This window comes from Pezoporus wallicus, unplaced genomic scaffold (genome assembly GCF_028554395.1).
Source record: "Pezoporus wallicus isolate ANWC-B61680 ecotype Strahan unplaced genomic scaffold, APGP_CSIRO_Pwel_v1 contig_2545, whole genome shotgun sequence".
NCBI lineage: Eukaryota > Metazoa > Chordata > Aves > Psittaciformes > Psittacidae > Pezoporus > Pezoporus wallicus.
In genome coordinates this window covers 155,037-180,721 of record NW_026640157.1, presented here as the reverse complement: position 1 = coordinate 180,721, position 25,685 = coordinate 155,037, and the positions used below count along the sequence as shown (strand labels likewise).

The following is a 25,685-nucleotide window of genomic DNA, read 5'->3' as shown; positions in this document are numbered from 1 at the left end:
CTACTAAATCCCACTCAATATCAACCTCAAGTCTCATGTTACCTTTCCCTGGTCCAGTGCCAGCAGATTTGTTTTGTGCTTGAGATGACCCACTGTATCCTCCTTTGCTGTAATCTCCAGGAGCCGTTCCCTGTGTTAATTCATCATAGCCTGCCAGTGTGTACAAGACAAGGTGTTAGAGTGTACAAGCAGCTGGGCAGGCACTCGTGAGAAGAGCAGTGGTAGGCATACCTGCCCCGTAGCCGTGCTGTCCATAGCCACTCACTTGCTGAAAAGGAGTAGATGGGGTGTTCAGGTTGACTCCATGCTGTTTTGCAGATGCTGGAGGTACCTGGACAAAGGGAGGGAACAAAAGGCCCTGGTAAATGGGGAACAGCACGTAAAACACAAGCTCCCTCTGCCATCTAAGGGGGAAGGCACCTCCACCTCACGTGGGAAATTTAATCCAGAGTTGGAAGCAGTAGGATAGCATGGAACACGGCACTCATGCTTCCAGCAGTAATTTGCTGTAGTGGCTTTATATGAGCCTCAAGTTTTCTGCCAGACCCACACCTCTGACTGCAGTGTAACCATGTTTCAGAACAGGTTGCGTATTTCTTTCATATACTGACTGTAAACAGAAAATTCTCACCCACAAACCCAAGAAGGAGCAACCACAGTGCCATCCCTCCAGAATCAAGTGACACACCAACTCTTTTCTAAAGCTGTTTCATAAAACACAGTCCTACAGGGCCCTAAAAGAGACTCATTTACCCTTCTGCCTAGAGCATCACTTGTTCCCAAGTAATATCCTCCCTCCTGAGAATACCAGCCCTGTTCTCTGACTTAATAGGGTCTCCCCCATCCTCAAAAGGACTTCCTAGGCATTCAGCTCACTGACTCAGCTTTCTGACTCTGCAGAGGCTGCTACAGGCTTTCAGGAACACTTAGTCCATGAGCCGTAGCTGTCTCCTATTTACAGTAATCTGTGCAGGAGTCCATGAGTTCTGGCCTTTTAAATTTCCTGTTTTCTCGGGGAAGAGACTGCAGCTATTTTCTAATGCTTGCACATTTTTTTAGAACCCTTTAGACTTGGGAAGATGACTACGCTACTGTCACGAGACCACACCTGGAGTACCATATCCAGTTCTGGGACCCTGTCCTTGGTTCAGCAGTAGCAGTCATGTTTCTCCTTTGTGGTAGCTGGTGCAGTGCTGTGTTTTGACTTCCAGCCTGGGAACAGTGCTGGTGATACTGATGTTTTCGGTTGTTGCTAAGTGATGTTTACCCTGACCAAGGACTTTGTGAGGCTCATGCTCTGCCAGGGAGGACGGGAAGCTGTGAGGAAGCAGAGATGGGGCACCTGACCCAGGCTATCCAAAGAGGTATTCCATACCACAGCACTTCATGCCCGGGGTGGGGGGTGAATGGGAGTTACCCGGAAGGACACGCGCTTCGGGGTGGGACTCGTTTCTTGGCCGGTGGTATCGTATTCTCTTCCCTTGTTATTTTCTCTTATCATTGTTGTCGGTGGTGGTAGCGGTGGTGATTTGTGTTGTACATTGGTTGCTGGACTGTTCTTGTCTCAACCCATAGGAGTTGCACTCTTTCGATCCTCCTCCCCGTTCCTCCGGGAGTGGGGAAGAAGAGAGCCGCAGGGGGGAGGGGGGCTTCGATTGCTCTCAGCCCAGCACCACTCACTGGGAGTGAGTGAACAAGCTGTCTGGCTAGGGTTTAAAACATGACAGTTCTTTTGGCACCCAACGTGGGGCATGAGGGGTTGAGATAACGACAGATCTGTCCGGATTAATAGTCACTCGTCACAATGCTGATTTACTGGCTCTCAAAGTTGTTGCTCTTGATCTCACAGTTCCAGCATGTCATACCTTACTTAGAGCCAGTATTTGCTGTGTTAGTGTTTATCAGTTGGGGGCCTTGAGCTAAGGTTCTTGTGTCATTGTACTTTATGGTAATGACTTGTAATACAATAAAATCATTGACCATGAAACTGATCTGGCTTGCGTTCCCAGTGTGATCACCACCTCTATACCTTGGGAAGTATATAATAGAAGTGTTTAACAATTATACATTTTTTTTTTTCCTCCTCGGGTGGTCAACCCGTGAGGGAGACATTCCCTTAAGCTCCCAGCTCCTCCACCAGACTGTTTACAGCATCATTTGAGAGTTCTGAAGGTTTTGAATGGCCTTTGGGTACCCTTGGGACCTGCCTGCTGATTGTGATGGGGATCACCATTCTGGCACGAGGGGTTGAGATAACAAAAGATCTGTCCGGATTAATAGTCACTCATCACAATGCTGATTTATTGGCTCTCAAGGTTGTTCCTCTTGATCTCACAGTTTCAGTATATCATATCTTACGTCCATCCGGTATTTGCTGTATTAATGTTTCTCAAGTGTGGGGCTTGGGCTAAGGTTTTTGTCCCATTGTACTTTATGGTAATGACTTGTAATACAATAGAATCATTGATCATGAAACTGATCTGGCTTATGTTCCCAGTGTGGTCACCACCTTTATACTTTGGGAGGTATATAATAGAAGTGCTTAGCAATTACACATCTTTTTTCTCCTTCTCAGGTGCTCAACCTGTGAAGGAGACATCCTTTTACCCTCCCAGTCCTCCCCCAAGACCATTTACATTTGAGAGTTTTGAAGTTTTTGAATGGCCTTTTAATGCTGTTGAGACTTGTTTGCTGATGGTGATGGGAATCACCATGCTAGCATGCATACAGAGTGTGTTTTGCCCACGACTGATTTCAAGAGTTAAGCAGAGTCAGGTTTGGGTCTTGTCTGGGGTCAAACGACAATGTAGGAGGACCAAGAGATTTTCCCTGAGGCTGGACAGCCATGAGTGGCAGGGTGTGTGGGATAGTATGGGCAAGTATCTAGGTCAGTGGGCCCCTCCAGTACTTTGGAATTTCACTACCGAACAACTGCAAAATCCAGAAGAATTAGTAAAACACTTAAATGAGGTGTGTGGTCATTCTGGCCATACCAGAGATGGACAAATCATGGGAATGTGCTGGGGCTTGGCCTATGCTTACAGGGCCTTGTTCAACACTATCCAGCACCTTCAAAAGGAAAAGAATGTCGATGGATCTGAGGGCAAAGCAACAGTCAACGCTACTCCAGCTCCAAGCACAGCAGCTTCACCACCCCCAGCGACAAGTACAGTCGCTACTCAAACTTTGGCTGCAATGAACAGCGCAGCTACCCCAGTGGCAAGTACAGCAGCTGCTCAAACTTCAACAGTGTGGGTACCCCCGCTCCAAGCACAGCAGCTACACCACCCCCAGCAACAAGTACAGTTGCTACTCAAACCACAGTGATAATCACTGCAGCTAAACCAGAGGACCAATTCGTACAAATATCGTTTACCCCTGTACGCAAAAGTACAAGCAAAAAACAAGCAAGAAGGGTGAAGCAAGATGAAGAAACAATGTATTCACCACCCGGTCTAGAATCTGATCAGGAGTCATCATCACATGACGAAGAAGAAGAAGAAGAAGAGGTAACTTCTCGACCTCGGACCTCAACCGAGCTACGGAATATGTGAAAAGATTTTACCCGTCAACCAGGGGAGCACATCATCACCTGGTTACTCCGATGCTGGGACAATGGGGCCGATGGTCACGAACTAGAAGGTACAGAAGCCAAGCAGCTGGGATCACTTGCTAGAGAAGGGGGAATTGATAAAGCAATTGCAAGAGAGAAAAAGTCCCTCAGCCTTTGGAGGCGGCTCTTGGCAGCTGTGAAAGAAAGGTTTCCATACAAGGATGATGTTATGAGTCGTTCGGCCAAGTGGACTACTATAGACAAAGGCATCCAGTCTCTGAGGGAATCGGCCATCGCAGAGATGATCTATCACATCAATCTGAATAATGGGGATATACGCATAGATCCAGATGAAGTTGAATGTACACAACCCATGCGGCGAAAACTTACACGGAATGCACCGTCATCATATGCCCATTCATTGGCAACAGTAACCTGGAATGACATAGTACCACTAACAGTGGATGAAATGGTTCATAAACTCCGAGAGTTCGAAGACAATCTCACCCCTTCCATCATCTCAGCTGTGGAAAAACTGTCCCAGGACCTCAAACGATTGAGGGACGATCTATCTGACTTACCCAGCTCCCCATGTGTACCAACACACATCCCAGCTATTAACAAAAGGCATCCTATTGTTCGAGAGAGGAGATACAAGAGGAATACCCCACGGGGTACCCTATGGTTTTACCTGCTGGATCACGGAGAAGACATGACAAAGTGGGATGGAAAACCTCAGCTTTGGAAGAACAGGTGAGTGAATTGAAGAGGCGAGCAAGGGCCAAGACTGATCGTCCCATGAGAGCTACGGCTTCAGTCTCTGGTGAGCAGTTCCCCAGATGGGAGTGGAAGAGCTGATTTTACTTCAGCTCCTGTGATAACGAAGACTAATCCCTTTTACCACGACTTAAGTGTCCAACGCTGTGATGACCATTACAGGGGCCCTGCCTCCAGCCAGGGGGAGGTAGGGGACAATCGGATTTACTGGATTGTGTGGATCAGATGGCCTGGCACATCAGTCCCACAGAAGTATAAGGCTCTACTAGACACCGATGCAGTGTACCCTGATGCCATCAAGCTGTCAAGGGGTGGAACCCATCTATATTTCTGGAGTGACAGGAGGATCCCAAGAGTTGACTGTGCTGGAGGCTGAAATCAGCCTGACTGGGAGGAAGTGGAAAAGCACCCCATTGTGACTGGTCAGAGGCTCCATGCATCCTTGGCATAGACTACCTCAAGAGAGGGTACTTCAAAGACCCAAAAGGGTACCGGTGGGCTTTTGGTATTGCTGCTTTGGAGACTGAGGAAATTGAGCAGCTGTCCACCTTGCCTGGTCTCTCAGAAGATCCCTCTGCTGTGGGGTTACTGAAAGTCGAAAAACAACAAGTGCTAATTGTGACCACAACAATGCACCGGTGGCAATATGACACCAACCGAGACTCCCTGATTCCCATCCATCAGCTGATCCGTAGACTGGAGAGTCAGGGGGTGATCAGCAGGACCCGCTCGCCCTTTAATAGCCCCATGTGGCCAGTGCGAAAGTCTAATGGAGAATGGAGACTAACAGTAGACTATCATGGCCTGAATAAAGTCACACCACTATTGAGTGCTGCCGTACCGGACATGCTAGAACTTCAGTATGAACTAGAGTCAAAGGCAGCCAAGTGGCATGCCACGATTGATATTGCCAATGCATTTTTCTCCATTCCTTTGGCAGCAGAGTGCAGGCCACAGTTTGCTTTTACTTGGAGGGGTTTCCAGTTCACTTGGAACCGACTGCCCCAGGGGTGGAAACACAGCCCTACCATTTGCCACGGACTGATCCAGACTGTACTGGAACAGGGGCAAGCTCCAGAACATCTGCAATACATTGATGACATTATTGTGTGGGGTGATACAGCGGAAGAAGTCTTTGAGAAAGGGAGGAAAATAATCCAAATCCTGCTGAAAGCCGGTTTTGCCATAAAACGGAGTAAGGTCAAGGGACCTGCACAGGAGATTCAATTTTTGGGAATAAAATGGCAAGATGGACGTAGACAGATCCCCACAGACGTGATCAACAAGATAACAGCAATGTCTCCACCAACTAATATGACAGAAACGCAAGCTTTCTTGGGTGCAGTGGGGTTCTGGAGAATGCACATCCCAAATTACAGTTCGATTGTAAGCCCTCTCTATCATGTGACCCCGAAGAAGAATGATTTTAAACGGGGCCCTGAGCAACAAGCCTTTGAGCAAATGAAACGTGAGACAGTTAATGCAGTAGCCCTTGGACCAGTCCGGACCGGGCCAGATGTAAAAAATGTACTGTCACTGCAGCGGGGGAGAACGGTCCTACCTGGAGCCTCTGACAGAAAGCTCCAGGGGAGACTCGAGGTCAAACCCTCAGCTTTTGGAGTCGGGGATACAAAGGATCTGAGGACAGCTATACCCCAACTGAGAAAGAGATACTGGCAGACTATGAAGGGGTTCGAGCTGCTTCGGAAGTGATTGGCACTGAAGCACAGCTCCTCCTGGCACCCCGGTTGCCCGTGCTGGGCTGGATGTTGAAAGGCAGGGTCTCCTCTACACATCATGCAACTGATACTACATGGAGTAAATGGGCTGCATTAATTACACAACAAACTCGAATAGGAAATCTCAGTCGTCCAGGCATTCTAGAAGTCATCATGGACTGGCCAGAGGGCAAAGATTTCGGAATGTCACCAGAGGAGGAGGTGATGTTCGCTGAAGAGGCCCCACCATATAGTAAACTGTCAGAAAGTGAAAAGCAGTATGCTCTGTTTACTGATGGCTCTTGCCGTATTGTGGGAAAGCATCGGAGATGGAAGGCAGCTGTATGGAGTCCTGGACGACAAGTTGCAGAAACTGCTGAAGGAGAGGGTGAATCGAGTCAGTTTGCCCAGGTGAAAGCCATCCATCTGGCCCTGGACAATGCTGAACGAGAAAAGTGGCCAGTACTTTATCTCTATACTGACTCATGGATGGTGGCAAATGCCCTGTGGGGGTGGTTGAAGCAATGGAAGCAGAGCAACTGGCAACGCAGAGGTAAACCCATCTGGGCTGCTGCACTGTGGCAAGATATTGCTGCCCGGGTGCAGAACCTGGTGGTGAAGGTACGTCATGTAGATGCCCATGTACCCAAGAGTCGGGCCACTGAGGAACACCAGAACAACCAACAAGTGGATAAAGCGGCTAAGATTGAAGTGGCTCAGATGGACTTAGATTGGCAACCTAAAGGTGAATTATTTTTGGCCCGGTGGGCCCATGATGCTTCAGGCCATCAGGGCAGAGATGCAACATATAGATGGGCCCGTGATCGAGGGGTGGACTTAACAATGGACACTATATCCCAGGTTATTCATGAGTGTGAAACATGTGCTGCAATTAAACAAGCCAAACAGTTAAAGCTTCTTTGGTATGGAGTACGATGGTTGAAGTATAAATATGGGGAGGCCTGGCAGATTGACTATATCACACTGCCAACAACCTGCCAAGGCAAGCGCCATGTGCTTACCATGGTGAAAGCAACCACCGGGTGGCTGGAAACATATGCTGTGCTCCATGCCACTGCCCGGAACACTATCCTGGGCCTTGAGAAACAGATTTTGTGGCAACACGGCACCCCAGAGAGATTTGAGTCAGACAATGGGACTCATTTCCAGAATAACCTTATAGATATTTCGTCCAAAGAGCATGGCATTGAGTGGGTATATCACATCCCCTAGCACGCACCAGCCTCTGGGAAAATCGAACGGTAAAATGGGCTGTTAAAAACTACACTGAGAGCAATGGGTGGGGGAACTTTCAAGCATTGGGATACACACTTCCCAAAGGCCACCTGGTTGGTCAACACTGGCCCAGCCCAGTCAGAACTTTTACATATTGTAGAGGGGGACAAAGTTCCCGTGGTGCATATGAAGAATTTGCTGGGGAAGACAGTCTGGGTTATTCCTGCTTCAGGTAAAGGCAAACCCACTAGTGGGATTGTTTTTGCTCAGGGACCTGGATATACTTGGTGGGTAATGCGGGAAGATGGGGAAGTCCGATGTATACCTCAAGGGGATTTGATTTTAGGGGAAAACAGCCAATGAACTTAATTGTATGCTGTTGCCTGCTGTGTAATACTTTTATAGCCCATCAACTAGATGTCCCCAGGTCACCAGCGACTAGCCCTGACTTCCTTCCAACCATCATCCCAACAGAGAATGAGCTTTGATAGAACCAGATGAGTTCTGCAGTAAAGGAACGACCAGCATCAGCAGGCAACGATCCAATACTGCACACAGCCTTTCCTGCCCTGAAAGATTGTTACAAGAGATGGAACCTGACATCATGGACCAAATGGACTCAGCAGCATTATAGGGATTGGTCCATGCACTAAAAAAATGATCTCTTTCTCTTGGTCTGTGTGTATATGGATGTATATATGTGGGAGAGGGATGGTGTATTGAAAATGTGGGATCTGAGCATGACGTGAATGGTATGGAATAAGGGGTGGATAATGTCTGCCTAGGGTTTAAACCACGACAGACCCTCAGCACAAGACAAACATGGACCTGTTAGAGGAGGTCCAGAGGAGGCCCATGAAAATGATCAGAGGGTTGGAACACCTATGAGAAAAGTCTGAATTGAGGTTGTTCAGCCTGGAGAAGAGAAGGCTCTGGGGAGACCTTATAGCAGCCTTTCAAGACTTAAAGAAGGCTTATAAGAAAGATACGTACTTTTTACCAGGGCCTGTAGTGACAGGACAAGGGACAAGGATTTTAAACTCAAAGAGGGTAGATCTAGATTGGACATAAGGAAGAAACTTTATGAGAATTGTGAGACACTGGAACAGTGTTGTGATTTAAGCCCAGCTGGTAACTCAGAACCACGCAGCCACTTGCTCACTCCCCCCCCCTTCCTCCCCCCACTCCCGGAGGGATGGGGAGGAGAATCAAAAGAATATAACTCCCACAGATTGAGATAAGAACAGTCCAGTAACTAAGGTATAACACAAAACCACTACTGCTACCATCAATAATAATAATGATAAGGGAAATAACAAGGGGAGAGAATACAACCGCTCACCACCTGCCAACCGATACCCAGACCAACCCGAACAATGATCTATTCCTTCCAGGTAACTGCCCCCAGTTTATATAGTGGGCATGATGTGCTGTGGTATGAAATACCTCTTTGGCTAGTTTGGGTCAGGTGTCCTGTCTCTGCTTCCTCCCGGCTTCCCCTCCTCCCTGGCAGAGCATGAGACTCAGAAAGTCCTCGGTCAGAGTAAACATTACTTAGCAACGACTAAAAACATCGGTGTTATCAGCATTGTTCCCAGGGTGAAAGTCAAAAACACATCACTACACCGGCTACTAAGAAGGAGAAAAATGACTGCTACTGTTGAACCCAGGACAAACAGATTGCCCAGAGAGGTGGTAGATATGCCATGCCTGGAAACTTTCAAGGTCAGGAGAGTTACAGCTTAGGCTGTCACACTTACAAACATGGTTGGCCCATAATGGAATGCATTGGGTACACCGGGCACACCAGCATAATAAGGTAACCCAGTGTAGCTGTACCCCGGGGGCAGGGTTGGGTTGAGGAAGGGCTGCTGAGTTGTGTGGTGAGTCTGCGTCTGGTTCTGCTGCGGCTGGGTGAGTGTAGTAGTAGGAGCAGGGGAGGCAGAATCCCCGTGTCCAAATTTTGTTATGTCACCTGCAAAAGAACAAACTAATCAGAAAAGCTATCAAAGGCACCCCAAAATTGGAGGATTCAAATCCTCTGAATACAAGTAGACAGCTACAGAAGAGAGCACTTCCTACACTTCAAAGGCTGCAGTTGTTCATGGGAAGAACTCTCCTGGTCTCTGTTCATGGCACAAAACTCTGTGCCATGCCTAATCCACTGATGAAGTAGAGATAACCAATACTTACCTATCTCACACAGTCTGAGCAGATTCATTGCTATCAGATCATTGCAATAAAACATGTTAAAAGCAGAAGTATGGTAAAAAGCCAAAGAGCAAACGGTTGCTGGGTTCACAGCTGTTTACATTAGTAACAATTTTGCACTTATTCTCAAAGGCTACCCAACTTCCAGAAGTTGCATATGAATTACTGACCAAACCCATGAAGGTTTAAAAAAAATAAAAAAATAAAAAGAAAAAAACCACAGTGTCAGGGTTGAGAGGGAGATGCTCACTTCTGTCTGTCTAGTTTGGACTGATGGGTTTAACTGCTTACATAAGGGAAAAACAACTGCTCTTTCAGAAATGGCAGGATGACTAGCACATCTCATCATCCTCATCTTTAAAAAGCACTCACCTGAGTATGGGTTGTTAGCAAGGCTTCCATCTCTGCCTGTCAAGGTTGCAGGAGCAGGGAATGTAATTCCATAGTAATCCTTAGAAAGAGACAACATTGTTTTTTGATAGTTGAAACCGTAACAGAGCTGGACAGCTCTTATGAACCCCATATTATACATATAAGAAAATCTAAAAAGCAAGAACTAAAGGAAGCTTGAGTAGAAGCTGACCTTATTGATTCCAGGGGAGCTGAAGATTTACCTGGATCCTAAACTTCAAAATATACTTAATTTATAGACATTTTTAATATCACATACAAATACTTAATCTCTTAATAGTAAGTTAAAGACAGCAACTAAACGTTTTCCCCTCCCAACCCTCAGCTCTGAGCTGTCATATTTCAGCAAGACTGTACCTGGAAGAACAAGAGACCCATCAGAGGCCAAAGACCTGGGGTCAGGCCAGGACCGTAATCACAACATGGATGTAATCTAAAGGTTTTACCCTTGTCCTACACCCTCTTTTCTAAAAGTTAAAGCATCAGCTAGGAAAACAGCACAAACATAAAAAGAAATGGAAAAAGTAATTAAACTACATTACAGGAGACCTCAGATCAGTAGTCTCCAAAGTGGGGTGCGCAAGACAATCCATTAGGGTGCATAAAGAAAATGTTTCAGGTACCATTAATAAATAAAATTAAAAAAAAAAAATAGCGTTTAACCTTTCTCTTATCCTTTTTAATTTTTTTTCAGGTATGTTTTATACAGTAGTATATGTTTCAAATTTATTAATAAAAATTTATTCAGAGTGTTCACAAAATTTTACTGATGGGGTGTGTGATCAAAAGTTGGAGAACACTGCCTAAGAACATTCTTCTAGGTCCTCTACAAGAAGGTAAGACAGTCCTCACTCTAGAAAGCTCACCCTTCAAGATGACAGGACATGCCTGCAAAACCAGAGCAGAATTTTGTCTTCAGTTTGGGCAAAAAATGAAAAACTTGCCCTTGCCTCTCCTGGTGAACTCCACATGTGGGTGTCATGGTTTAAGCCCAGCTGGTAACTCAGAACCACGCAGCTGCTTGCTCACTTCCCCCCTTCCTCCCCGCCTCTCCCGGAGGGATGGGGAGGAGAATCAAAAGAATATAACTCCCACAGATTGAGATAAGAACAGTCCAGTAACTAAGGTATAACACAAAACCACTACTGCTACCACCAATAATAATAATGATATGGGAAATAACAAGGGAAGAGAATACAACCACTCACCACCTGCCAACCGATACCCAGACCAACCCGAACAATGATCTATTCCTTCCGGGTAACTGCCCCCAGTTTATATAGTGGGCATGATGTGCTGTGGTATGAAATACCTCTTTGGCTAGTTTGGGTCAGGTGTCCTGTCTCTGCTTCCTCCCGGCTTCCCCTCCTCCCTGGCAGAGCATGAGACTCAGAAAGTCCTTGGTCAGAGTAAACATTACTGAGCAGCAACTAAAAACATCGGTGTTATCAGCGCTGTTCCCAGGCTGAAAGTCAAAAACACAGCACTGCACCAGCTACTAAGAAGGAGAAAAAATGACTGCTACTGCTGAACCCAGGAAAGTGGGACTGGTACTCTAGGAAAAACTACTAAGTGTTTTTCCTCCTAATTCTCATGGCTCACTCCTTACCACCTCCAATCCATCAAGAGTTAATGCTTTAACCCCTAATGTGTCCAGTTCCAGAGAGTCTTCAATACTGGAAAAGCATCCTTCCTCATACCTGCCTCTACAAATTCCCCAGCATCTCAAATGCTTTTTCAGAGCTGACAGCACCTTCCACCTTGCTGCATTTGCATACATACAGAGGAGGGCCATGATGATAAGGGGGCTTGAGCACCTCCCATATGAAGACAGGCTGAGAAAGTTGGGGCTGTTCAGCCTGGAGAAGAGAAGGCTGTGTGGAGACCTCATAGCAGCCTTCCAGTATCTGAAGGGGGCCTAAAAGTATGCCGGAGAGGGACTCTTCATCAGGGACTGTAGTGATAAGACAAGGGGAACTGGGTTTCAACTTAAACAGGGGAAGTTCAGGTTAGATATAAGGAAGAAGTTCTTTACTGTGAGGGTGGTGAGGCACTGGAACAGGTTGCCTAAAAAGGGGTGAATGCTCCATCCCTGGCAGTGTTCAAGGCCAGGTTGGACAGAGCCTTGAGTGACATGATCTAGTGTGAGGTGTCCCTGCCCATGGCAGAGGGGTTGGTACTAGATGATCCTAAGGTCCTTTTCAATCCAAGCCATTCTATGATTTCTGAGCAGCACCCCTGTCTCCTACACCTAATCCTCCATCACTGAACATGAAGTAATCTGACAAAGATTTAGTATCACGGGTGCTTTCTGTAACTTGAAACGGTGCCATATTTCATCATCCTTTCCTTCCCAGGTAATTCCCCCTCATCAACTCCAGCATGAATCACTTAACAAAACACATCCAAATTCCTATTAAAAGTCTTTGCAGGTTACTCAAAAGCAGCACTTCCATCTGCATCTGAGGAAAATGGCACAAAAAGCAGATTTGGAGAAGAGATCTGAACAGGATTCAGTGGATATGAACTGGAATTGACACACTAGAATTTTCCCCTATATAAACCAGAAAAAATATAACCAAATCTACATGAGAACAGGGTCTAAGGATTGCCATTATTCCCACTACCTCTCAGGTGAAAAAAAACACATCAGCACTGCATATACCTATCCCACACAACTGTGCATACACACATTCAAAACAAAAAAATCATTAGAATATATGATTGCAAGACAGTTATCTTTGCATTTCATGTCCACCCATAGGAAAACATCAGAAGAGATACTCTGCTCTTCAGACAATATGGGTATTTCCTGACCTACAGAAGGCATGCAGTAGAAGGTGCCTAAAGCCAAAACTGGTATATCAGGAATAGACTCAAAAGGTGAGACAGAAAAGGACTGAAAAATGGTAAGTGATCTGACATAATAGATTTAAGCTCTACCAAGCAGCTCACTAGGTACCACGCACACCATTTAAGACATCTGTAAGTTCTCTACTACACAGGCAGCCTGCAACAAACTAGCAGAAAAGACCACAAATCCCAATGTAATTCACACAAAAATGAACAAAACAAAACAAAACAAAAACAAAAAAACAAGAGTGACAATTTACAGCATCAACATGCACATTAAGAAATTCAGTTAAATTTAAAAAAAAAAAAGACATCACCACCCCCAAACCTCAGGGGAAACCCCCATTTTCACTATATCAGCAGCCACTGGTACCTCTTACCGCTGGAAGCTTCCCAGGAAGCAGTGACAACTTGCACTTGGGACTCTGCCCATTTTCACTTTCTAGATATGAATGGACCAGGTTGTCAAAGACAAGCATTCCCATCAGCTCCTGATTCCCACACACTTAATGTTGCCTAATTTCTACAAGAAATTCAAAACAAACAACAACAAACCCCCCACAAAACAAAATCTAGAAATGACAATCATTGCATAAATAGTTGATGAAAAATCCTTCACAACATTTAAACATTTATTTATAAAGATCAACACACTGAGGACAAATAACTCAGAGAGCGAGGGGGATGACAGATGCCCCCAAAACCATTCTGCAAGTTATTTGCAGAGAGAGGAAAAACTCTTTCACCATCAAGGCTGCAGGTGTTATGGAAAAAGGTGGGGGGGGGGGGGAGACCGACAAACTAAGAACCTAAAAATGTTTGTCAATAAGAAACAAAGGAAAACATGCCTTAACTCATATATACAAATAATATCAGAGCATGAGATAAGAAAAACAGAAGCTGGTAGGCAGAGAAACTTGAAAATAAAAACTAAGCGAGCCAATTCACAAGTGACACAAAACAGAAACCCCAAAACGCATTCCCAACACAGCTGCCCCAAAAGCCTCTGCTGCAAGGCTTTTGCATCCCCCACTGAGCCATAACAGCACAGGAGCCATGCTCCCCACACACCCTAAACACAGTCATGGAAAAGAACAAGAGATTATTTGTGAGAGTAACACCATCAAAGGTCAAGCCATTTGCCTTGACACTGAACAGAACATTTGTAATTTTGAAATATATCCCAATTAAATCTCTGAAACTGTACTTGTATATATTGGCAAAGGATATGCTTGCATGAGAACTCTTTGCGACTTTATACGCATAGATAATGTTACTGTGGATACAGATAATGACTCAAAAATTTATGCTTGTAATTTTGTTGAGCTTATAGGATGTGATTTCACTTACTCAGCTCCTGTCCTGTCTTATTAATTAATGAGGTCTATCTATCTGCTAATTCAGGACCTACTACCTACCCCCACTGGGATGAATCTCACCTTAAGATGAAAACTGCTGCTACATGAAGACCTGAAACAACTGCTGAAGCAAGTTTGAGACAAAAGACAAAAGACAAATTACTGACCATCATGTTGCAGAAGAAATACATCACATGTCGGAACGAGTCAAGAGAGGTGCAGAACACCGGTAGTGGGAAACTCTTCCTGGATGTTCACCTACAGGAATTCTCGACAGAATGCTTCACCCTGCTGTTACTCTACTGACATTAACTGTTTTGCTCTTTATTCTAACGATTGCATTGTATATTAGAATCTGGATTACTGTAAAGTGACTGTTTTATTGACTTCCTCCATTGAGTGTATATGCACAAGGTGTTCCTAAATCAGACTAAATATTATGTAGCTTGAGTGATGATAGTCACGGGGTGGATTATATGGAATAATGGGGAAAATCAGTGACCAGCCCCACACATCCCTCCAAATCCTCAAAGTTATGTTACTATATTAAGGAAATTAATTATTTACTTCCAGGATAGAATGTGGCTAACATGCACAGAATCAATCCCATGATAGTTCCCCAGGCAACCCTGTGACCTTGGCATATGCTGAGATAAACTGAATGGAGGGTGGAGCAAAGTGAAGGCACCATGGCCAGGCTGTTATTCTCCCTGCAGGAGCAGGAACTTGAAGACACCATGTACTGATAAAACACACAGCAGCTGCCAAACAAGGACTGCAAAGTGAGAGAATTTCATACCAATTGTTAACAAAATATGTATGAATAGAGCCCTTCAAGCTCCATAGGTACACACTCTAGTTCCATAGGTGGTTAGCTATATAGTCAAACTCCATAGGGTTACAGGGAGTTATTAATTTGAATTAAATCATATAAATATGTGAAATTAAGGGGGGTGTGTGATGAGAGAAGACTTTATTGCAACTGCTGGGATCAGTTGACAGGCTGAACCTGTCTTCTCCCCTCCATAGGGATGCCTATTGGGTAAGAACTATATGTGCATTTAATGGTTGATTTTAGCTGGCTTCATTATTTTCACACTTGTTCTCACAGCTAGCAATTGTCAACAACAATCTTCAGACCTTAAGCTATCGAAAAATTCTATAATAAAATTTCTCAGCTTAGATCTATTTTGTGTAAGCTTCTGGAGACTTAAAAGAGACTTAAAATTGTCTTAAAATTAACTTAAAATTTTTAACTTGATGTGTGAATCTGTTGCCATGTACCCTGAATAGGACGATCGAATCACCCTCCAATACAGCGTGCTGTCCAGTGGAGCACCTGCAGAAGGCTCTGACAGTCTAATTGGGCTCAAGGGTCTCACCTATCCTGAGACGTTAACAGACCAGTCAAGCTTATGAGTGAGGGGGGTGAAATTTTCCATCTTACAGGGGGTAAAGACCCCCTTAACGTGACAACAACAAAAGCCCTCAGGAGAAAGTAAATGAAAAACAAAATTGAAAATGCAAATGGAAAGTCTGTCTAGAGCATGATGAAAGGAAAGCTGCGGCACCACATAAAGCTGCCACCCAGCAGCACCCCAAGCACAATGCCCACCCACACCACCACCAAGCCTGACTAGGCTCATGCCCAGCACCACTCACAGCCCCACCATGGCTGCACTCACAACCCCACAGCCTCACCTGCAGCACAGCACCACCACCACCACCCCCTGGCACTACTGCTCCTGACAGCTCTTGCCACAGCCCTCACCTGCCACCACCTGCATCCCTGTGATGCCATCTTCCCCCGGCACAGCCGACAGCTCTTCCAGATCATGGCTGTCCCCCTGCCACAGCTCTGCTACCACAAGGAGGCACCCTTCCCCTTCACTGACACCCTCCTCCACACCAACCATCCACAGCAAGCCACCACCACCAGCCTCCACATCCTCCAGCACCTCTTTGCCAACCTCAGGAGCCACAGCACCCCCCACCACTGGAATGCCCAAGCAAGGCACAACCTCCTCAACAACCTCCAGTGTTACATCCACCACCTGGAGCAATGCATGACAGCCAATGGCATGCTCTCCAAAGGCCAAGGGCTCCACAACCTACTGCTCAGGATCAACAAATACTTTGGGCACACTTGGCACTTCCTCTGTGCCCACCACCACAGGCCCTGCACATGGGATCACATCTGCCTCAAAGCTCACATCTGCTTCCAATGCGTGGACATGCCCACACAACAGATGAAGAGCCAAGCTGTTCCTGCCCTCCACCAAACCCACCCACACCAAATGGCCATCCCCAGCCAAAATTGGCAGCCAGATGAAGTGGAGGCAGCAGCAGCCTGGGCTAGGATTGCTCAGCATGGCTCACAGTTTTTCCAGCCAGGAGCCTGTGCTGAGAAGGAAATGAGCACGACCACAACAAGGCCGGGGCCAGGCTGTGGCACAGTCCACACACCTACACCATAGCCCGCACACCATGAACATATGGAGAGGAGAATCAAAAAGAATGCAACTCCCACAGGTTGAGATAAGAACAATTTAGTAACCAAGGTATAACACAAATCACTACTGCTACCACCAATAATAATAATGATAAAGGAAACAACAAGGGAAGAGACTACATCACCTTACCACCAGCCGACCGATAACTCGCCCCACCCCACCCGACCGAGCACCGACCGATACCTCATCCAACCCTGCAGTGAACTAGCCCTTCCGGGTAACTCTCAAGTTACATACTGGACATGACGTGCTGTGGTATGGAATACCTCTTTGGTCAGTTTGGGTCAGGTGTCCTGTCTCTGCTTCCTCCCAGCTTCCCCTCCTCTCTGGCAGAGCATGAGGCTCACAAAGTCCTTGGTCAGTCTAAACATTTGAGCAGTAACTAAAAACATCGGCGTTATCAGCTCTGCTCTCAGGCCGAAAGTCAAAACCACAGCACTGCACTAGCTACTAAGAAAGAGAAAAATTACTGTTACTGCTGAACCCAGGACAATTACCCACAGCTTTATCTAGCCCATCCAGACTGCAGCCTCCCCTGATTGAGTACAAGTCCCCATGGACACTGTGGGACCCTCACATCAACAATTATTTATCACAGGAGGGGACCCAACAAGGCCAGCAGAGATTTGGACAAGGAACAGCACCCCAGTGCTACCAACCCCACCCAAGAAACAACAAAGAGCCACAAAAAAAAACCATAGGAGATACTCAGGACTACTTACTGCTCTCCTACAACCACCACAACTGGCCCAGGATGCTCCTGCCTGTGCTCACACACCAGTAGCCACAGCAACTTGCCTCACTACATAAAGCACATTGGCCTAGGCCTTCTTCACTCCAACACATCCCCTAAACACCACCACCCAGCATGGTCCAAACCAGCCAGCACAGCATTCCCCATAAAGGAAACTGCCCACTCGCCACCAGCTGCTCCTTCACTCCAATCAAGGACTTTCTCAGTCTCATGCTCCACCAGTTAGGAGGGGAAACTGGAAGGAAGCAGAGACAGAACACCTGACCCAAACTAGCCAAAGGCGTATTCCATACCACAGCATGTTATGCCCAGTATATAAACTGGGGGGAGTTACTTGGAAGGCCCAGATCACTGCTCAGGTCAGGCTGGGTATCAGTTGGTGGGTGGTGAGCAATTTTATGCTCTCTCCTTGTTATTTCCCTTATCATTATCATTAGTGGTGGTAATAGTAGTGGTTTTCTGTTATACCTTAGTTACTGAACTGTTCTTATCTCAACCCTTCTTTGAGATAAACCATGACAGAGGGCACAAGGGCACAAGACTGAGAAATTCCATTAGTATGATAGCATAACATAAACTACAAGTATTTCACCAGGCAAACACCGGAAATCGAAAAAATCACAGAATCATAGAATAGCATCAACTAGGTTGGAAAAGACCTTTAAGACCATCACGTCCAACCTTTACCCCAGCACTACCAAGTCTACCAATAAACCATGTCACTAAGGGCCTCATCTACACAATTTTTCAACACTTCCAGGGACAGTGATTCCACCACTTCCCTGGGAAGTGTGTTCCAATACCTGACCACACTCTCAGTGAAGAAATTGATCCTAATATCCAACCCAAACCTCTCCTAGCACAGCTTGAGGCCATTACCTCTTGTCCTATAATTTGATAATTGGGAGAAGAGACCAGCCACCTCCTCCCTCCATCCTCCTGTTAGGTAGTTACAGAGAGCGATAAGGTCCCCCCTGAGCCTTCTCTTCTCCAAACTAAACTACCCTAGTTCCCTCAGCCATTCCCTCATCAGACTTGTGCTCCAGACCCTTCACCAGCTTTGTTGCCCTTTTCTGGACACGCTCCAGCAAATCAGTATCTCTCTTGCAGTGAGGGGTCCAGAACTGAACATAGTACTCAAGGTGTGGCCTCACAAGTGCCAAGTACAGGGGGATGATCACTTCCCTGGCCCTGCTGGCCACACTATTTCTGATAAAGGCCAAGATGCCGTTGTCTGCCTTGGCCGCCTGGGCACAAACTGGCTCATGTTCAGCTGGCTGTCAACCAGGACCTCCAGGTCCTTTCCCTCCGAGAGGCTTTCCAGCCACTCTTCCCCAAGCCTGTAACATTGCATGAGGTTGCTGTGGCCCAAGTGTAGGCCCCAGCCCTTTATCTTCCTGAACCTTATACCACTGGCCACAGCCCGTCAATCCAGCCTGTTCAGATCCCTCTGCAGAGCTTTCCTACCCTCCAGCAGATCAACAGTCCCACCCAACTTGGTGTCATCTGCAAATTTACTAAGGGTGCACTCAATCCCCTCATCCAGATCATCAATGAAGATATTAAACATTGACCCTAATGCTGAGCCCTGAGGGACACCACTAGTGGCCAGTCACCAACATAGATGTGACACCATTTACCACCACTTTTGTGGGCTCGGCCATCCAGACAGTTTTCAACCCAGCAAAGAATACACCTATCCAGGCCATGAGCAGCCAGTTTCTCCAGAAGAATGCTGTGGGAGACAGTGTCAAATGCTTTACTGAAGTCCAAATAGACAATGTCCACAGCCTTTCCCTCATCAAGCAGGCAGGTCACCTGATGGTAGAAAATCAGGCTGGTCAAGCAGAACCTGCCCTTCATGAACCCATGCTGACTGGGCCTGATGTCCCGAATTTCCCTCACGTCCTCTGTGATCTCACTCAGTATGATCTGCTCCATGACGTTCCCCATCACTGAGGTCAGACTGACAGTCCTGTAGTTTCTGGGGTCTTCCTTCCTGCCATTTTTGTATACAGGCCAAACTCCAATACTCTGGGACCTGCCCACTAGACCTGCTGATAGAGAGTGGCCTGGCGAGCTCTTCTGCTAGCTCCTTCAGCACTCTTGGGTGTAACCCATCTGGCCCCATAGATGTTTATACATCTGAGTGGAGCAGGAGGTCACTAACCATTTCTTCCTGGATTATGGGGAAGAACCTCCTGGATTGTTTCTTCTTTGCTGTATTGTACTTCCAGCAGTCATCTGTTAGGTTTAAGTCCCCCACTATAACAAGGGCAAGTGATTGCGAAAACCTCTCCCAGTTGTTTGAAGAACACTTCATCTGTAGCTTCATCCTGGCTAGGCGGTCTATAACAGACTCCTACCAGGATATCTGCTTGGTTGGCCTCCCCCTGATCTTCACCCACAAACATTCAGCCTTCTCACTCTCAACACTGATTTCAAGGCAGTCAATGCACTCCCTGATATACAATGCAACCCCACTACCTCTCTTTCCTTGTCTATCCCTTCTGAAGAGCCTGTAGCCATCCACTGCAGCACTCCAATCATGCAAATCGTTCCATCATGTTTCTATGATGGCCATTATGTCATGATGGCTTCCAGCTCCTCCTGTTTGTTGTCCATACTGCAGGCATTGGCACAGACACATTTAAGTTGCTCTGTGGATCTGGACTCCAACAGTGGCATGTTACCCTGTGGCTCATTTCTAATGAGCCTAGGGAACTGATTGTAGAGGACCTTTTCCTCCACACAGCACAATGAGACCGAAATCATTAAAAAATCCTCAACTGGCAAGAATAGCAAAAATCACCCTATACAAAAATATTTCTGTCTGTGTGTTCTGCTGCCACACAGGATAAGCTACAAAATGACCATACACTAGCTGTATAATATGCACAGTTTATTAAACAAGCACACTAAAGCGAATAAACACACTAACACAAATCAAGTCTATATATACATACAATAAGTACAATAAAGCAAATCATATGTATAGCACAGAGGAAAACTAGGAATGTATCAAATCATTACTGCATAGAGAGAACAGAGATCAAAAAGAAATACATCACCAATTACCACTGAATCATCATCCAAGCCCACACTTCCAGCTTGCAACCGATGCCAGGACTCTCGAGTAATTGGGAAAATTCCTATGCAGTGCGTCCACCCATAGATGAGGCTTCAGATTCGGCTACAAGAGGGTCCTGCTTTTATACCCTTAGAAAAACAACCAGCTTTATTCCAGATCTCTAATTCGTTACCCGTGGGGCTGTGCAGTTTCTCATGATCTCATTGTTATCCATGCTGAGAGCACTGGCCAGGCACCCCGGTGTGGCTAAGTATATGAAGGTCACAGAAGAGCTGCACACCTATGTTTTCCTGACTCTTTCAGACAGTCATGATGAACATAAAAATATGTATACTCTACCAAATACACTTTGACAAAAAACATACTTTGTTATGTCTTTCAGTCACGAGAGGGAATCAACTCTAAGCTAGGTTCCCATCCATTACACTGTGTCTCCTTCATTCAATAAATAAGAGCTTAGAAAAGACTTCTTATCCCCCATCATGACGAGGCTCAAAGGAAGGAAAGGAGAAAAAAGAGACTATAAAAACCTCATCAAAAAACATTTAGCCCTCAGGAGCTTAGACCCACAACTACCTACTCAAATAGCACATGGACTTAAAGAGCTGCTGAGTTTCAAGAGAAATACATCCTTTTACAACTCTTCCAAATTGTAAAAAGAAAATATGTATTGACACGCAAACAAAGACAACCCACAACCCATACTAGCACATTAGATAAAGAGACTTGGGCACCGTCCTGGTTTCTGCTGGGATAGTTATTTTTCTTCCTAGTAGCTGGAACAGTGCTGTGTTTTGGCTTTAGTCTGAGAACAATGCTGATAATACATCAATGTATTAGTTGTTGCTCAGTAGCGCTTACCCTGATCAAGGACTTTTCATTCTCTGTCATGGTTTAAGCCCAGCCAGTAACTCAGAACCACACAGCCGCTCGATCAATCCCCCCTGCTCCCAGAAGGGTGGGAAGGAGAATCAAAAGAATGTAAATCCCACGGGTTGAGATAAGAACAGTCCAACAGCTGAAGTATAATACAAAACTACTACTGTTAGAGAGGGTGAAGTTTTTACAATAAAATAATCATATAAAATAGTAAAATGATTATATTTGAGAAATTTATAAATCAATAGTGAGGCTTTGTATATTAGAAGACGTAACTTTGCCGTTTTGTATCATAGTTACTCTGTAACTACATGATACAATGGTAGTCTTGGTAGCAAGAGCTAACATAACTGCATATGGTGAGGGGAGTATAGGTGTATGTATTGTAAAACTCTACCCAAGCAGAACCTAAGTTTAAGATAGCCAAAAACAGCATACCAGAAGCATCCTGGTGAAGATAAGAGAATGCTAACGTCGGGAAGACGACTGGGACCTGGCCAAGTAGAGGAAAGGTGAAAAGGACAACCTGAGGAAGACTTCTTACTTCATCTGAGGAAGACTCCTTACTTCATCAGGGCAACCACCAGAGGGGGCGGCGCAAGCGCAGAAGAGGCTGATGTCGTAATAGATTGATGTAGCAATCTTTGATGCATATGTATTAGTCAATGATGTAATCTGTGTTGAATATGTATTAGTTACGAAATTTTTAGTGTATAAATTGCGAACGCGATGTGACGGGAATCGGAACCAGATTTGGGTGCGTACCCCTGGTTCCCGGCGCCTCAATAAAGCACCTCATATAACCATTCCGGTGGTTATGTGTCAGTTCTTACGCCAACACTACTACAACTACTAACAATAATAATGATAAGGGAAATAACAAGGGGAGAGAATATAAAACTAAAATGGAAGGGAAAAAAAACCCAAACAATAAACACAAGTGATGCACAATACAATTGCTCACCACCCACTGACTGATAACCAGCCCAACCTGAGCAGTGACCTGAGCCTTCCGAGTAACTCCCCCCAGTTTATATACTGGGCATGACGTGCTGTGGCATGGAATACCCCTTTGGCTAGTTTGGGTCAGGTGTTCTGTCTCTGCTCCATCACAGCAGAGCATGAGAGACTGAAAAGTCCTTGATCGGAGTAAGCATTACTTAGCAACAACTAAAACACTGGTGTGTTATGAGCATTGTTCTCAGAGTAAAGCTGAAACACAGCACTGCACCAGCTACTATGAAGGAGAAAAATAACTGCTACAGCTGAATCTAGGACAGTGGGAAAGGAGAAACCACAAAAACAGACCAGCAGCAAAATTACCCCATGTGTCACTACCCCAACACTTTCACAACCTCCACTGAACCACTACAGCCAACCTGCCCCCAACACACCACTGCCCTCTCCAAGCACGGCCACCCCACCACCAATCTTCCCCAACATCACCACAACCACCAGCCAAACTGAAAACCACGGTTGGAAACTCACTGAAATAAGAAAACAATAAAGGGAAAGCCACGGCACCGCATAAAGCTAGTCACCTGGCAGCCATGTCTGTCTAGCATCTCGTGTCTGCTTCCAATGCCTCCACAACCTCGCCTGCATTATGCGCAATTAGCCCAACTACCCCGACCAACCTGCGTGGCCACCCCCATGCTGCCACCATCACTTTTGGACCACTGCACCATCCCTACCTCCATCCTTTCACCTTCCCTGATGACAACATCCCCTGCACATCTAGGGGCACAGGGGCTCAGGCCATCCCAAACACAAGACCTTTCACTTACCAATAGCCCCATGGGGAGCATCTTCTTTGCTCTCCAGCCACCACAGGCAAGGAAGTAGAGAAAACACAAAACCCCTGCTACAGGGGCACACACATGGGACCACAGCCAGGAGGAGCAACAAAGCCCTTCCCTTTTTTCCTGAAGGAAAAGCCTTTCTTCCCCATTCTCAGGAGCTTTAAACAAAGGAGCTGGGCCAGCTCTATCCAGGAACACATCAAACCATCACCTGCCTATACACAGAGCCACCTCCTTGGAAGCCACCACCTCCACCACCTCAAGGCCCTTTCTCCAGGAGGGGGCTCCCCAGGCTCTTCCAAGCAACATCATTTCACAATCCGTCCAAAGGTGAAAAGATCAGCTAATATGAAAACAAAGGTGACACACAAGTGAAAGGGAAACAGACTACAGTCAACACCGGGACATTACAGACAGAAAAGAGACTTGGGCAGGAAGGGAAAGTTCAGCTGCAGAAAAGACTCAACCACTTCCCTGGGCAGTCTGTTCCAATGCTTTACAACCCTGTCAGTGAAGAAATTGTTCCCAATATCATAGAATCATAGAATTGTTAGGGTTGGAAAGGACCTTAAGATCACCTAGTTCCAACCCCCCTGCCATGGGCAGGGACACCTCACACTAAACCATATCACCCAAGGCCTCGTCCAACCTGGCCTTGAACACTGCCAGGGATGGAGCATTCACAACCTCCCTGGGCAACCTATTCCAGTGCCTCCCCACCCTAACAGGAAAGAATTTCCTTCTTATATCCAACCTAAACTTCCCCTGTTTAAGTTTTAACCCATTACCCCTTGTCCTGTCACTACAGTCTCTAATGAAGAGTCCCGCTCCAGCATCCCTATAGGTCCCCTTCAGATACTGGAAGGCTGCTATGAGGTCTCCACACAGCCTTCTCTTCTCCAGGCTGAACAGCCCCAACTTCCTCAGCCTGTCTTCATACGGGAGGTGCTCCAGTCCCCTGATCATCCTTGTGGCCCTTCTCTGGACTTGTTCCAACAGTTCCATGTCCTTTTTATGTTGAGGACACCAGAACTGCACACAATACTCCAGGTGAGGTCTCACAAGAGCAGAGTAGAGGGGCAGGATCACTTCCTTCGACCTGCTGGTCATGATCCTTTTGATGCAGCCCAGGATACGGTTGGCTTTCTGGGCTGCAAGCGCACACTGCTGGCTCATGTTCATTTTCTCATCAACCAACACACCCAAGTCCTTCTCCGCAGAGCTGCTCTGAATCTTTTCTCTGCCCAACCTGTAGCTTTGCCTGGGATTGCTCCGACCCAGGTGTAGGACCTTGCACTTGGCATGGTTAAACCTCATGAGGTTGGCATCAGCCCACCTCACAAGTGTGTCAGGTTCCCTCTGGATGGCATCCCTTCCCTCCAGCGTATCAACCGAACCACACAGCTTGGTGTCATCGGCAAACTTGCTGGGGGCACACTCAATCCCACTGTCCATGTCAGTGACAAAGATGTTAAACAAACATCCAATCTAAACATCCCCTGGCACAGCTTGAGGAAGTGTCCTCTTGTCTTATCATGTGTTACTTGGGAGAAGAGACCAAACCCCACCTCACTACAACCTCCTTTCAGGTAGAGAATGATACAGTCCCTCTGACCTCTCATCCTATCGCTTGTTACTTGGAAAAAAGAGACCAAAACCCACCTTGCTACAACCTCCTTTCAGGTAGTTGTAGAGAGCAATAAGTTCTCCCCTCAGTCTCCTTTTCTCCAGGCTAAACAACCCCAGTTCCCTCAGCTGCTCCTCCTAAGACCAATTATAACTGCTCTAAGAAATCCACACTCTTTACTAGCATTTTCAACATGCTTTATTTATTTATTTATGCTGGCATATAGAATAAAATTGCCTGGTTTTGAGATGGATGTTCGGGATGTGCAACTGGACAGGGTTTTGCCTGGGAAATCCCTGTACTCACCTTTGACTATCTGACTCTTGCTGTCTCCAGACTCCACATGGAAGACCTGGTACTGACCTGGACCTTTAGCCATGGCATTCATCCAGTGATACTTCTTTTCCAGGTCACTACTCATTGCTCCATTTCTGCCTCTAGGGATGCATTGCATCACTTAATCCTGTGACTTTTTTCTGTTACATACTAGCAAACTTTTTCTCCATGATCCTTACCCTAGTTTTCTGAAAACAAAATTCTTTACCTTTCCACAATCCAGGCTGAGGGTCTTTGTGAATCTAACTCACAGCTTTTCTCACACACCATTTATGTTCTGTATCCAGGTAAGGAAGAAAACATCATATACTCTTCCCCTCCTGCAGCTCACCTGCATTTATTGCCATGATGCATACACAAAGATCTCTACCTATGAGTGCCTCCAAAAACATTCAGATGCACCTACTGGCTGCCAATTTGTGTACTTGCTGTTCAACCTTACCTCTTGGTAAAAGAAAACATTCCCACTCAGGGTTCAACTAGATTTGACAAGATGTCATACTTTTGCTACAACAATTAAAAATTTCCCTTCTCAAAAGCACAAAGCATGCCCACAATATACTACA

General features: G+C 46.0%; 1 protein-coding gene across 1 annotated transcript in view; it reads right to left on the bottom strand.

Annotated features, from left to right (window-relative positions):
• The window catches only part of LOC130603762 (ubiquitin-associated protein 2-like), a 150,599-nt gene that overhangs the window by 23,355 nt on the left and 101,559 nt on the right, over nt 1–25,685 (bottom strand). The window contains exons 21-24 of the mRNA XM_057417774.1: nt 9,868–9,946; nt 9,045–9,259; nt 232–331; nt 43–150 (exon numbers count right to left, since the gene is read on the bottom strand). Coding sequence (XP_057273757.1) covers nt 43–150; nt 232–331; nt 9,045–9,259; nt 9,868–9,946 — 502 coding nt within the window. The remainder of the gene's footprint in view (nt 1–42; nt 151–231; nt 332–9,044; nt 9,260–9,867; nt 9,947–25,685) is intronic.